The sequence below is a fragment of the Lepidochelys olivacea genome (genome assembly GCF_965140295.1).
Source record: "Lepidochelys olivacea isolate rLepOli2 genome assembly, chromosome: 3".
Taxonomy (NCBI): Eukaryota; Metazoa; Chordata; order Testudines; family Cheloniidae; genus Lepidochelys; species Lepidochelys olivacea.
Genome location: NC_140413.1, coordinates 161,756,336 through 161,769,431, shown reverse-complemented (window position 1 = coordinate 161,769,431; position 13,096 = coordinate 161,756,336). Strand labels below are relative to the sequence as shown.

General features: G+C 41.3%; 1 protein-coding gene across 1 annotated transcript in view; it reads right to left on the bottom strand.

Moving 5' to 3' along the window:
* DUSP10 (dual specificity phosphatase 10) overlaps nucleotides 1-12,891 on the bottom strand; it is a 36,995-nt gene extending 24,104 nt beyond the window's left edge. The window contains exons 1-2 of the mRNA XM_084623375.1: nucleotides 12,774-12,891; nucleotides 10,032-10,880 (exon numbers count right to left, since the gene is read on the bottom strand). Coding sequence (XP_084479501.1) covers nucleotides 10,032-10,836 — 805 coding nt within the window. The 5' untranslated portion in view covers nucleotides 10,837-10,880; nucleotides 12,774-12,891. The remainder of the gene's footprint in view (nucleotides 1-10,031; nucleotides 10,881-12,773) is intronic.
* Between the last annotated feature and the right edge of the window lie 205 nt (nucleotides 12,892-13,096).

Below are 13,096 nucleotides of genomic sequence, written 5' to 3'. Positions count from 1 at the left end.
ATGTAGGTTTAATCACACTGGGCTAAAGCTATCATTGCAGTGACTTGACAGTTATAATCATTCTCTCAGATTGTGCATAGTTCATGGGTGCACAGATACACCCTGCACATGCAGATCTCCCATCGTCTCCACAGAAGAGGATGCTACCTCCACTATGCTCTCCCTCCCCCACCCCAAATCCCACAGAGGACATTCTACAGGCCCAGGATCTGCAGCAGGGTAGGAAGACATGTTCTCCCTAGAGAACAACAGAGCTTATGGGTGGGGTGTTGGAAATCAATGCTGAAACTTTCCCTCCCAGACAGATTTTTCCAGGTTTGTTGTTGGAAGGCGCATTTTAATTTGAACAAAAATAATCCCCAGTACAAAACAGTTCTAAAGATTTAACAAAACAAAATACAGCAGCTCTAATGATGAAGCATCTTGGGGAGAAAGTATCAATGTGGTAGAGAAGTGCCCCTCACTGACTCTTCTGGAATGTTTCATGGGCAAAAGTGGCCAAGCTGCAAGACTTTGAAAGTTAGCATTGTACACGTGACATAATTTTTATGTGTCAATAATGTTATAAGCAGAGGCAGGGTACAACTGCATAGTGGTCTACTTGTATTTATTTGGGCGGTGAGAGCGGAGGGGCTGGTAAACTGGCCTGATCCCACAGACAATTGTGTCCACAGTAATTTTGGGACTTTGTGGGACTAGCCACATGAGTAAAGCTATTGCATGCACGTTCATAGGATCAGTACTTTAGTGTGCAGCGAGTGAGGCACAGGTCTGCAAGAGACATACAAATTGCATTAACCCAAACAGAAATTCAGTGATATGGAAGGAACTATTCTCTTACTTTTCTTCAGTATTCCCTCCAGCAGTATTGCCAACTCTTGCAATTTCAATCGTGAGATTTGCAATATTTGGCCTTTTTTTTTTTTTTTTTTTTTAAGAGCCCAGGTGCTGGCACCCTGGGACTAACTGAGCAGATCAGCTTTCATTTAATAAATAAATAAATAATGAAAATTAAAAAAAAAAAGTTTCTAGCCCTTATGGTTGCAGACAAAAGCTTGAACACATCACTGAGTGCACCCTAAAGGCTCAGAAACAAGGCAGCAAATAAAAATAACTCCAAGTGTTGGGTTTTTTTTTTAACCTTATGGTATTTAAGCCAAAAACTCAGGATTGTTTTGGAGCCTGTGAATACATTCTAGAAGATTCTATGTGGGGATCAGTAACAAAGTTAAGAGAACGGTACAGTTGCACAGTTCAAGCTGTATGTTCAATCTTAGCTCTGCTCTCTTGTGCATATATACCTAAAAGATTGTTGTAAAGAGGACAATGATCAATTGTTCTCCATGTCCACTGAGGGTAGGACAAGTAGTAATAGGCTTAGTTTGTAGAAAGGGAGACTTAGATATGGCGGGAGGGAGGCATAAGGGAATCTCACTAGAACCATAGTTAAGCACTGGAACAAGTTACCTATGAAGATTGTGGAATCTTGGTGGATTTTAAGAACAGGCTACATAGAACACTTGTCAGATAATCTGGGTATACTACCACAGGCTCAGCATGGGAGTGATGAACTAGATGACCCTTGAGATCCCTTCCAGCCCTACATTTCTAAGATTCTATATGCATGACAATTTTTATACTACATGATTGCATACTTCCTTAAATACAAGGCCATGCATTTCCCCTCCCCCCCCCCACATGTGGTCAACTGCAAGTCTATGTGAAATAACCTGCCTGGGGTTGTCTGCATACACAGAGTGGCAGTAGGAAGTGCTACATTTCTGTATCTAAAAATTGTAGCAAAGTTGAATGCTTCACTATATTACCGAGAAACAGTGTGAGATCATGAGAATAAAAACCACGTACAGACACCCACACACAGTTAAAGTTGCATGTGTGGTCCTACTTTGGGCATTTCTTGGCTTTTGAGTCCTAAAATATGCAACCTTAACATTCTCTTACTTATTCCATCAAAAAAACACATGTTAAAAAGTCACAGCTTGAAGCCCGGTGGTTGATCCCCCACAGCACATTTCAGATTTATTATAAACCCACAGTAATCTTAAGAATCTTTGAGTATTAAGCACAGTAACATCATCAGCTGCTACTTTGAAGGAAAAAACCCACCCTGTGCGCAAACTTAAAAGGCATTATGCAGACATATTTGCATTAAGCAGTATCGAGGTTACCACTCAAGCCTAGAACATAAATGTGGTTTTGGTGTTTTGTTTGTACAGTAGGTTAGCTTTGTACATCCACATGACAACTAACAGTAACACTCATGCTGGAAGTCTCAGTGATGACCAATGAGCCAACAGGTGAAGAGACTGATCTGCCTTGCAGCCTTAAGGAAGGTTTCTCCAAGCAAGGATTGAGGTCCATTTTTGGGTCAGTGTGTCAAAGCCACAACCAGCAGTAGTGCAAGGTGTCTCATGTGCATTGCTTAAAAAGGCTTGTTTTTTTCCTTTACCTCAGGAAAAACACACATGAACTATCCCCAAGGTTTAAAAAAAAAAAAAAAAACACCACACATGAGGATAAGGTACTGGAATAGGGCTGCTTATCTCATGGTAAAACTAAACAGCCCTATACCCCTTCCAGAAGCTCACCTGGGTAAATGTACTTGAAGTAAAATTGAAGTGCTTTAACTACACTGTGTTTTTACCTCTGGACAGTTCACGCAGGTTAGTTACCCCAAGTTAAGAAGAACACACCTTTTTTTAGCAGTGAAGACAAGGCCAGTGCTGTACCTGGTTCTGTAGTTCAGCAGGGATTGCTGCCAGGGCTGTCAATCCAGTACTTAACAGCATTAAACTTACACTGAAGGGAGATTTTAAATATGCAATATTACCAAGAACAATGGAACTTTAGTAGTAGGTACTGAATGTCCCTTACCAAACAAGGTGAAGAGAATGAATGGCCGTATCAGTAAATTTAGGTAGCCAAAACCCAACTCCATAGTCTTTTGCAGATCTATGCACTGCTAATCCCCTTCAACCAAATGCCAGCTCTTATCTAGTGCTAAACCTGCCATTTACATTACAGGTGATGTCACACCCAGCATTACAGAGACGGAGCCAGCCTCCAAAAAAGGGATGGTAAATCCAGATTGTTCCTCCCAAATATTGCAGGGATGGTTCTTTAAAATAGTTTGCTTTTTAATATTCTTATTGTGGATCCCCAAGGTATAAGGAAGGATCCCCAAGGAAAACCCTTGAAAGAGAAAAATGCAACACTGGAAGGAAAACAGGACTTCTTACCCCTACACAGAGGTAGTCTCCTGCTTTCTTCAAGGCTGAGTGTGACTTAACCAGCAGCATAGTGCATGCTGGGACACCACACAATAGATACCATTTATTTTGGAGGCAAGGACAGCATGTCATGTAGCTGCAAAGAGGAAGTAGTTTTCAGTTTCTTATGCAGCAATGTCCCTTTAATGCGGTTTAAGGGATTGAGAATGTTAAATTTTTCAATAATATTTGTGCTTCAGTTTACCTTGTATAAACCCATGTACATAACTGGAGTGGAGAGAGAATGTAGACAAGGCCTTAGTGTTGTCAACCACAGAAAAAAAAAAAAGGGGTAGTTTTAACACATTAGGTAGTATATATTAAAATCTTAGGGTGAAATCTTGGTCCTAGCAAAGTCATGGGGAGTGGTCATTGATCTCAGTGGGGCCAGAATTTTACAAGGCAAGTTTTATTTTGAATCACACTGGGATTTTCACATGTTAGTTAACATTTAAAATTACAACTTTTTCCAAGTGTAGTTATGGTCTTATTCATTGGGGGTACACAGAGATCTCCCAGGGGGTACCTCAACTCATCCAGATATTTGCCTACTTTGACAACAGGCTACCTAAAAAGCACTCATGAAGTCAATACAAACTAAAATTTCATATAGACTAGGACTTGTTTTTACTGCTCTATATATACACTGAAATTTAAGTACAATATTTATAAAATAAATTGATTGGAATATAATTACATGGTAAAAATGAGAAAGTAAGCAATTTTTCAGTACTAGTGTGCTCTGTCACTTTTATATTTTTAGGTCTCATTTTTTAAGAAAATAGTTTTTAAGTGAGGTGAAACTTGGAGGGCATGGAAGAAAAATCAGACCCCTGAAAGAGGTACAGTAGTCGGGAAAGGTTGAGAGCCACTGGTCTAATTGACTTCAGTGCGTTGAGATCCCTGGCAGAAATACATGCTAAGTTTTCATATATTCTATTGGCCAGTAGTTTTGGTCAGTCACTCAGAGCAGAATTTGATCCATAAATTACACATCTGCAAATTTAGAGTAACTCTGACATCAACAGAGTTACTCTAGAATTACAACAAAACATAACCATGTTTATTTCTGAAAAGAAAACTAACATCAGGTACAGAGAAGCAAGCAGATAAGTGTATTTCACAGTGAGCTTAGTGTATGACATTAGATGGACATTTATTTAAAATCTACAAAGCTCTGCATTCTTTAGGAATTATTTTAACTTTCTTGATACCGGTGTAAGTTAGGAGTCTGGAAATTATTCTTAGATCATGACAATAAAACACCAAACAGCTTGGTGGCAGGTTTTACACTCATCACTACAACAAGACCTAAAACACTTCACTTCATTTATTCCCCCGTTAGATGAACGGTGCAAAGATAGAACACTAGAACAGAAATACGCTCCTCACACCAAGAGGAAAACAAAAGGAGTTACAAGGAACTAACTGAGCTTTAGCCACACTTCTTTGGGTTCATATAACCCAATTGTGCACAATACTGTGAAAAGCATCAAGACTTTCTTTAGAAAGAAGCCCCCGCTTGACAATCTGCCAATCCCATGCATTCAAAATCTCAAATCAACCTGTCCCCTTTAAAAATCAAAAAACAAAAAAGTGATTAGCTTGAAAAATCATGTTTTGTTTTAAATGATCTCCCTTCACCCCGCAACGTATCTTCTGGTTTCTGAGCCTGGACAATTCATTTCCTGCCCCAGATTTTTCCCTTCAATCCCAGAGGGGGGGAAAACAAAACCAACACCACTTCATTTATAATTAAAGCAGAGATATTTATGTAATTACCTGACTCCAAGAGCTGGGGATTTAAAAGGAAAAACAAAAACATAAAAAGCAAACACCAAGTACCACAAGACTTGTGATAAAACTGCAAGGGTTAGCAATACTGCTTCACCTGTGGATTAGTCACTAATAGGAGAAGAATTTCCCCTATAAGGCACTGAGGCCGCTCCACACCATGGGTGAAGTCCTGGAAGTGTTGCTATTAACTTCAATGGGGCCAGGATTTCACCCCAGGTCTCTCCCTCTCACCCTGTTCCATGGGTCGATGAGGCTAAGGACCAAGTCATCAGGGCTCCCAAGTCTACTTCCACTGAATGCAGTGACTATTTTTCCATCAGCTTCCAGAAGAGCAGAAGTAGGCCCACATTACTGACTTTACCCACCCACTGACTTTGGGGAAAATTGACTCCCTCCCCCCCAAGAACAATGAAAGGCAAAGCAAATTGTGTAAGTGCCTCTGCCATTTAGCAGAACTGGTGAAAGACACCACTGCGATCAGTTCCGTATGTGGTACACTAAGAGAAAGATGATGATATGCAAAGAAATCCAGCCACTAAAGAAAGTGCCTTTAGTTTCTGATAACTACTCGACACTAGCATCTGCTGTTAAAGGGAAGAAAAAAGGGGAAGTTGGGAGGAGGGAGTGAGGGGAGAAAGCTACTTGACATACTGTATGCAACCAAACCAAAGCTTTGGATTTCGTCAGGATAAAATAAAAAGCAGTTTAAGTTTTTACACAATTTGACAATAATGCTAAAAATATAATCTGATATATACTTCTGTAGATATAGAAGTTCTTGTATTTGTTATTCAAAAGGAATAGCAGCATTTCAAACTTGGCTTTTGAAGTGATTAAATCAAATGCAAATCTTACCTTAATTTTTAAAGAAAAAAAAGTGTACCCCAAAAGTAGAGGAAGTGGCAAAGAAATAGTGCAGACAAGGCAGGTGGGAGGGGGAGGAACATTAGAGAGATTAAAAATCCCTCCATAAAACAAAGGCAAGCCCAATCACATTCAACACTGCCCAGATGTGTCTTCTTGTCGCAGCCCCAGTACAACATGTGGTCCTGTTGAAATTAATAACTTATTTTTAATGTTATTGCTTAAGTGTTCATGCCAATGGAGAAATTTAAAGTGTATTTTAACCAATAGATCAGTCTGGTTTTAGGAAAGCACACAATACGTCCCTCACTGCTTTAAAAAATTAAATAAAGATTCAGACATCTAGAACAAGATACATCTTGGACTGAAGTCACCAACCAGAAGAATTGTAAATTAAAGCAGTAATTTAATCCCCAAGGCCAAGGGCCCGGAGGTTCTCTGATCAATTTCTCCTCAATGTGACACTGCAACACTAAAACGGCAACAAGGCTGCTTGGTTGACAGGCAGCACCATACATGGAGAACATGGCACCAGATCAGGGGGACATAAATTTGGACGGCAAGGTTAGCAACCAATGTTTACAAACATAAAACAGAGGATCAGATGGGCCAGCAATAAATTATGACTGGATTGCGGTGAGCAAGAGAAATCTTCTAAAATAAAAAGCAATGAGGCTTTATATCCTCTCTTCAATTTTAGTTCAATTCCTGAACACACACACACACACACACACACGCAGTTGAAGCATGATGGAAAAATCCTATCTGACAACTGGAACTAAACAACAAGCACTTCTACTGCTACTTTCCAGGCATGGAAGCCTAAGCAGAGCCTTATTAGTTACTCTATAATAATCCCAACTCCAAGAGGCCCCTACTCAGACCCCATTTCAAATTCGGGGGGGGGGGGTGGGGGGGAAGAAGAAGGTTTAAAAATGCAAGGTAACCGGTTTAAAATGGGAGAGCTCTTGGCCCTCCTCTGCTTGATGCGCTTTCCCAAGCTAGTTCCATTCTCTTTAAACCACAGTTAACAGAGGTTTTTCTTCCCTTGTCCTTTACCTGTTTCATCCTCCCCCTTCCCCCCCCCCCACCTTGGCAAAAATAGTTCAGAGGGAACATCTGATTGCCGAGGGGAGTGGAGAGGGAGGGGGAGAAAGAGATCCAAACTCTATTAAGAGAATCTTCTGAGCCAACCACTAAATGCTTCTCACCAATTTTAAAATGGTCTGCTTCAGAGCAGGACCAAAGTAGTGTGTACTGGGTGATTTTGCAAGCATTTTACGAAATCTCAGCAGAGCACCCAGCAGTTAGCATCAGTAAAGGAGGGTATAAAAGCCATGTTTCAAGCATGACACCTGGGTGGACTTGCTCGCTACTGTTACAATTGCTGAACATCTCACTGATACCAAATATCTATGCAGATAAACCATAGCTACTACACAGTATATCAAGATCCTGGAATTGTCATAATGCGATGTCATTTACCCATATCTTTCTTACAAAGAAATACAGAAAAAGATTTTTTTCTATAAACATTTTCTTTGCTGAAAAAGGTATGAACGTCAAGACAGGGAGGGGGGAAGGAAAGCTTTGTTAAGACAGAATTATGGTCAATAGTAGCATTGAATTTAAAAGGAAGCTTCACTGCACAATGTGTCTCTCTGTTCCTTTTGCATGCATAAGAATCATGATGGCCTAATGATTTCAGTGAAAGTCTATTGGGAATCAGTTGCAACTATCAAAATCAAATCAGTGTCACTGTGAGTTGCAGTTAATGCACAAGAAAGCCAAAACATGATTTTAAGGTTTAAACAAAATTGTGAAGCCTGCCACAAAACCTTTAACTCAGCTCCATTCTTTGACCCATCTACTTCCACAGAGTCCTCTAGCAACTCTCAGAACAGCAAGTTTAACTGCCATATTCTTTGGGATATGATTGCAAGGCTACAAGAAATTACCTCTGAGGAAGATTAAGGGAGTTCAATATGTACAGTTTGGGTAAACCATGGCTAAAGGGAGAGGGAAGGGTCAAACTGTCAACCAAGTATTTGAAGGGTCTAAATAACAAGGAAAGGGAAGACAATTTGGATGGCAACAGAAGTACCAGAATGAAATGAAGAAAAAGGTAAATATCTTCAGACAGTATTAGACTGTGGAAAGCTTTTCAAAGTGGTGGACGACATCACTTGAAACACTGAAAATTAGACTGGACAAAGCATTAAAATAGTAGTTCTTCAAAAAAAGTGTTTTCCTGCAGACAACTTCAGAGCAGAGAAATTGTTTTCTGGGCCCTCTCAACATTCCAGCCCTGGACAGTGTAAAATATATTGAGATCCAAATGATCAGCCACCAGAACAGGTAGTATACCATGGTAGTCCACAGACTAATCTGAGAACTCAGACTAGTTAGGTTAATACCTCTTCCTCTTCTTTTACCCAACGCCTATTGCCCATCTCCAACTTCTATGAGCTAAGTTTTATGAAGACTAAAATAACAGACAGCAAGACTACTAGAAATACAAGGTCCCCAAAAATCAATTTGATCTAAAATATTTGGGTAGAGTATTGCATCTTCTTGGGTCTTTGCCCTTTACTATAAGTATTTCTAGTCCAAATGCTTATAGTTAGGAAAAATTAAAATTCTGCACAGACATTAGGAATCTAGGAAGTCTGTTTCCTCCCTCTCTTCCCACTTATCTTCACCCTCAGACAGCAATACTCATTTAAAAAACAAACAAACAAAAAACAAAAAACCTAAACACCAAGGTCTATCAGCTCCATGCTTTATATATAAGACACATGCTAAGATCTTCCTCCCCTCTCTTAATCATAGACTCATAATAAATGGAGAGCTGGAGGGACTTTCAGAGGTCATCTCCTACAGCCCCCTATGGGGCTAAGTATACCTAGACAATCCCTGACAGGTGTTATGTCTAACAACCTGTTTTTAAAAACCTCCATTTATGGGGATTCCACAACCTTCTTTAGAAGCCTATTCCAGAGCTTAACTACCCTTATAGGTAGAAATATTTTCCAAATATCTAACCTAAATCTCCCTTGCTGCAGATTGAGCCCATGGCTTCTTGCCCTACCTTCAGTGGACATGGAAAACAATTGATCACCATCCTTTCAATAAGAGCACATTTAAAGAGTCTTTAAATGTGTTCAGGTTCCCCGAGTCCTCTTCTCTCAAGACTAAACATGCCCAGGTTTGTTTAGTTTTTTTTAAAGCCTTTCCTCATAGGTCAGGTTGTCTAATCCTTTTATCATTTCTGTTGCTCTCCTCTGGATTCTCTCCAGTTTGTCTACATCTTTCTGAAGAGTGGCGTCCAACACTAGAGACAGCACTCCAGCTGAGGCCTCATCAGTGCCAAGTAGAGCAGGACAATTACCTCCCATGTCTTACATACGATACTCCTGTTAAAAAAACCCAGAACGATACTAGACTTTTTAGCAGCTGCATCATGTTGTTACCTCATTTGGTTTCTGATCCACTGTACCCTCCAGGTACTTTTCACCAGTATTACTGCCTAGCCACTTATTCCCCACTTTTTGCAACTGTGCATTTAATTTTTCTTTCTTAAGTCTAGTACTTTGCACTTTATTGTCTTTATTGAATTTCATAATGTTGATTTCAGACAAGTTTTCCAATTTTTCAAGGTTGATTTTAATTCTAATCCTGTTCTCCATACTGCTTGCAACCCTTCCCAACTTGATGTCATCTGTAAATTTTATAAGAACGCTCTCCAGATCCATTATCCAAGTCATTAATGAAAACATTGGACTAGTACCAGACCCAGGACAACCCCTGTGGGATCCCACCAGCTACATCCCTCCCTCCCCCACCAAGTTTGATAGCAAACCATTGAGAACTACTCTGAAGATGGTCCTTCAACAGCTGTGCACCCTGGTTATAGTAATGTCACTGACTGTTCCTTTTGCTATTGATGACTCTATACATATAGGATTCCCAAATAGATTTTAAGTGTACATCTTTCAACCAAGCAAAAAAACCTGGATATTTATGGAGAAAAGACACAAGAAACCAGCAGATTATTTTGGGGGTAGTGGGTAGAAGTACCTTTCAGAACTAGAGGTTCCTTGCCTTCTCGCTTGAGTGACTCCAGCACTATGTGGAGTGGCTGGGAAGGCATTACTCGGCTTGGCTCATTGGTATTCTCATCATAAACTATAATTTCTTTGGAAAAGATCCTCTTGAAGGAGTCCTTGCCTTCCCGGCAGGAGATCAAGTCCAAGACTGTGATCTTGCCCTGCTGGAGCCTTCTCCTGCTGATCTTGTCAGAACAGTTAATGTGAACAGCCCCTTGAATGTGACTCTTATTGTACTCCATGAATGGCCTGCAGTCAATGATGACAGGCCCTTGGTTCTGTTGGTGGCTCTTGTTGCATTTGGTCATCTTTTTAGCCAGGTCATTAGGGTAGATTACTTTTATGCTAGCTAGTTGCTTGGTTGTGCCTGAGGCCGGGCTCCCCACTCCACCCGATGGACTCAATGCGCCCGTGTTCTCATTGTTGTTGACCATTTGGTTAGCAGGGCAGGTGGTAGAGGTTCCTACGTTGGTAGTGCTGCTGGTGCTTGCTTGAGTTTGGGCCTGATTGTCCTTGTCGTAAGTTGCCACAGTGCAGCAACTGGCGCTGCTGCATCCACAACTCAGAGAGCGTGCCGAGCTGTTGGATGAGGGCATATACGTGAGATTAGCAGCCTTTAGGGACACAACAGCTGTGCCAAGGAGACTTGTGTGACTCTCACTGGCAGAAGAAGCAGATTCAAGGTAGCTAGAGTCTAAACAAAGGTTGAGATCCTGAGGTCTTACTGGCCTTGAAAGTGCCACTACTACCCTGTCGTCTAAAGGAGATGGAGGCATGAGGAGGCTGAGAATTGGCAAGTCAAGAAGAACTCAAGATCTGTCTGCAAAGGGAAAAAGAAAAAGGATCACATGAAACATACAGGGTCAGAGATTTCTAAAAGCGGTTTCTGATACTCATCCCTGACTAAGAGTGATCAGCTCAGCGCAGTTAATGAAGGAACCTCTCCCACTCCTGCAGCAAAAACTTCAACTCTTTACCCAAAGAGAATGCAGAACGTGCAATTGGCCTACCATGCAACTAGTCGACATTCATTTACATGCAGATGCTGAGCTACCCTGAAGCCTTAAGGCTGCAAAGCATGCAACTGAGAAAGATAATAAAAAGGCATGTTCTCTCATTTCCTCTGCTCACAGCAAGGGACAGAACTACTGGCGTGGCTTGACAACTCACTGGAATGCACAGCAGCTAAATACATCAGAGGCAGATGTGCAACTTTTCTAACAAGCTTGAATAAAACTAGCTTTGGAATAAACTCTTGAGAAAGCCATTTGAAAGCTTGAACCCATACAGAAACAAAGGCATAACAAGAAGATGCCAGAGATTATTATGTAATTGAAAGGGACAAGCCTGCATTCCATCTCCCCTTTTTAGATCCGAGTACAATTCTAATAAAAATGTATCAGCCTGGAAAGTCTAGCACCTCGAGCAATCCTAGAGGCAGAAGCACCCTCACCCTACAGAACAGTTTTAGAGACTCCAGGAATAAGGGTCCCTCTGCAGCCCCTAGGTCATGATCTTTACAAGCTTTATTGTCTCATCTACTAAGAGACACCAGAAAGTTATTTACACACACACACACCCAAAAGATATCCACCAACTTTCAGAGCATCTGGTACTCCCCTCCTTGAAATACATTCATTCCATCAACCAGCTAACAAATTAAATAAATCTAACAAAATAAAGTGACTGAGCACTTCTAATATCAGTTTCCCCTCACGCTTCCAACATTATACTGTCCATGTCTCCAATACTTATAACATCCCCTTTTTATATCAATGAGTTGTATTCTCTGGCCTGCCTTGGGATAACAAGTCCCTCCACTTCCTTCTTTTCTCTAAAAATCTCTTTGTGAGATGAATTTGAAAACATTTTTACAACGGGGAAAATATTTATCATTTACAGATGAATATCAGCTCTAACATGACAGAAAATGAAATCTCAGGGTAGAGACCAATCATCAACCTTTACAAAACGACCCCAGTAGATTGTCTAGCCTATCCCTCCTCCTTTCCTCTTAAAAAAAAAAAAAAAAAAAAAAAAAAAAAGAGCCTGACAGTCAAACATAAGGGAAAACTAAAAAGCAATCTCCTCCAGCTAGTAAAGAGGAAAAAAACAGCAGCACAATTAAAAATAAATTGCAACTAATTTTATTTCAAAGTATACATAAAAATCAGTAAGATTACAAAAACACTTCACAGGATTTGATCCCAGGTACAGAGGGTTGTTTTCCCAAGGATATATATGCAGTTTTGGAGGAGCTGCATCTCTGCAGCAGAGGGTCGTATATTTCCAGCAAAACCACGAAGTCAGGGAACCGAGCTAACGCAGCCCTATTTAGCACCACGAACCACCACCCTCTCTTGTGTGCGTCTGGGGTGGGGAAGATAAAGCCAAGGGAGAAGATGCAAGGAGAGCCCTGCGAGCACTCTAGTCTCTCACCCACCCACCAACCACACTGCAGCAATCCCAAACAAGAAAAGCCGCTTCTCCCATCCCACCAACACTCACTAGAAAGAGCAGAGGTCAGTAATCAGAGGCAGTACAAGCCCAACACTGTTGGCCGAGCTTTCTACACCACCCCTCCAAAAGTAGCATTGCATACAGATGAAACTATGCCCTTCTCTCATACTATGTATGTTTTAGGTTCTGTACCTCTGTGTAACTATATAAACGCTGCCCTCCCCTAACATTATGATCAGAGCCTTCCACTTACTTCATAAATAAGTAGATCCCTTCAGCATCCGGCGCTCGTCTGCGGCTACGGAGTTACACGTTAAACCCCCATTCACTGGGCTTCATTGATCTCCCGCTGCAACAGACTTACTTTCTCTTTTGCTACACTGTAAATGTAAGGTTCGAAAGGGGCGGAGCGGGCGGGGACGGACGGCGCCCACGCCCAATGGGGGCTCTTCCCTGCAAGCGGGCGGGCTCCGAGCGCCGGGGGGCCAATGACTGGAGATGGGGGAGTGGGAGGAGCCGGGGGCTGGGCTCCCCGCCGCTTGGGGATAGTTTATCCGACGTAGCTTTGAGTCCGTT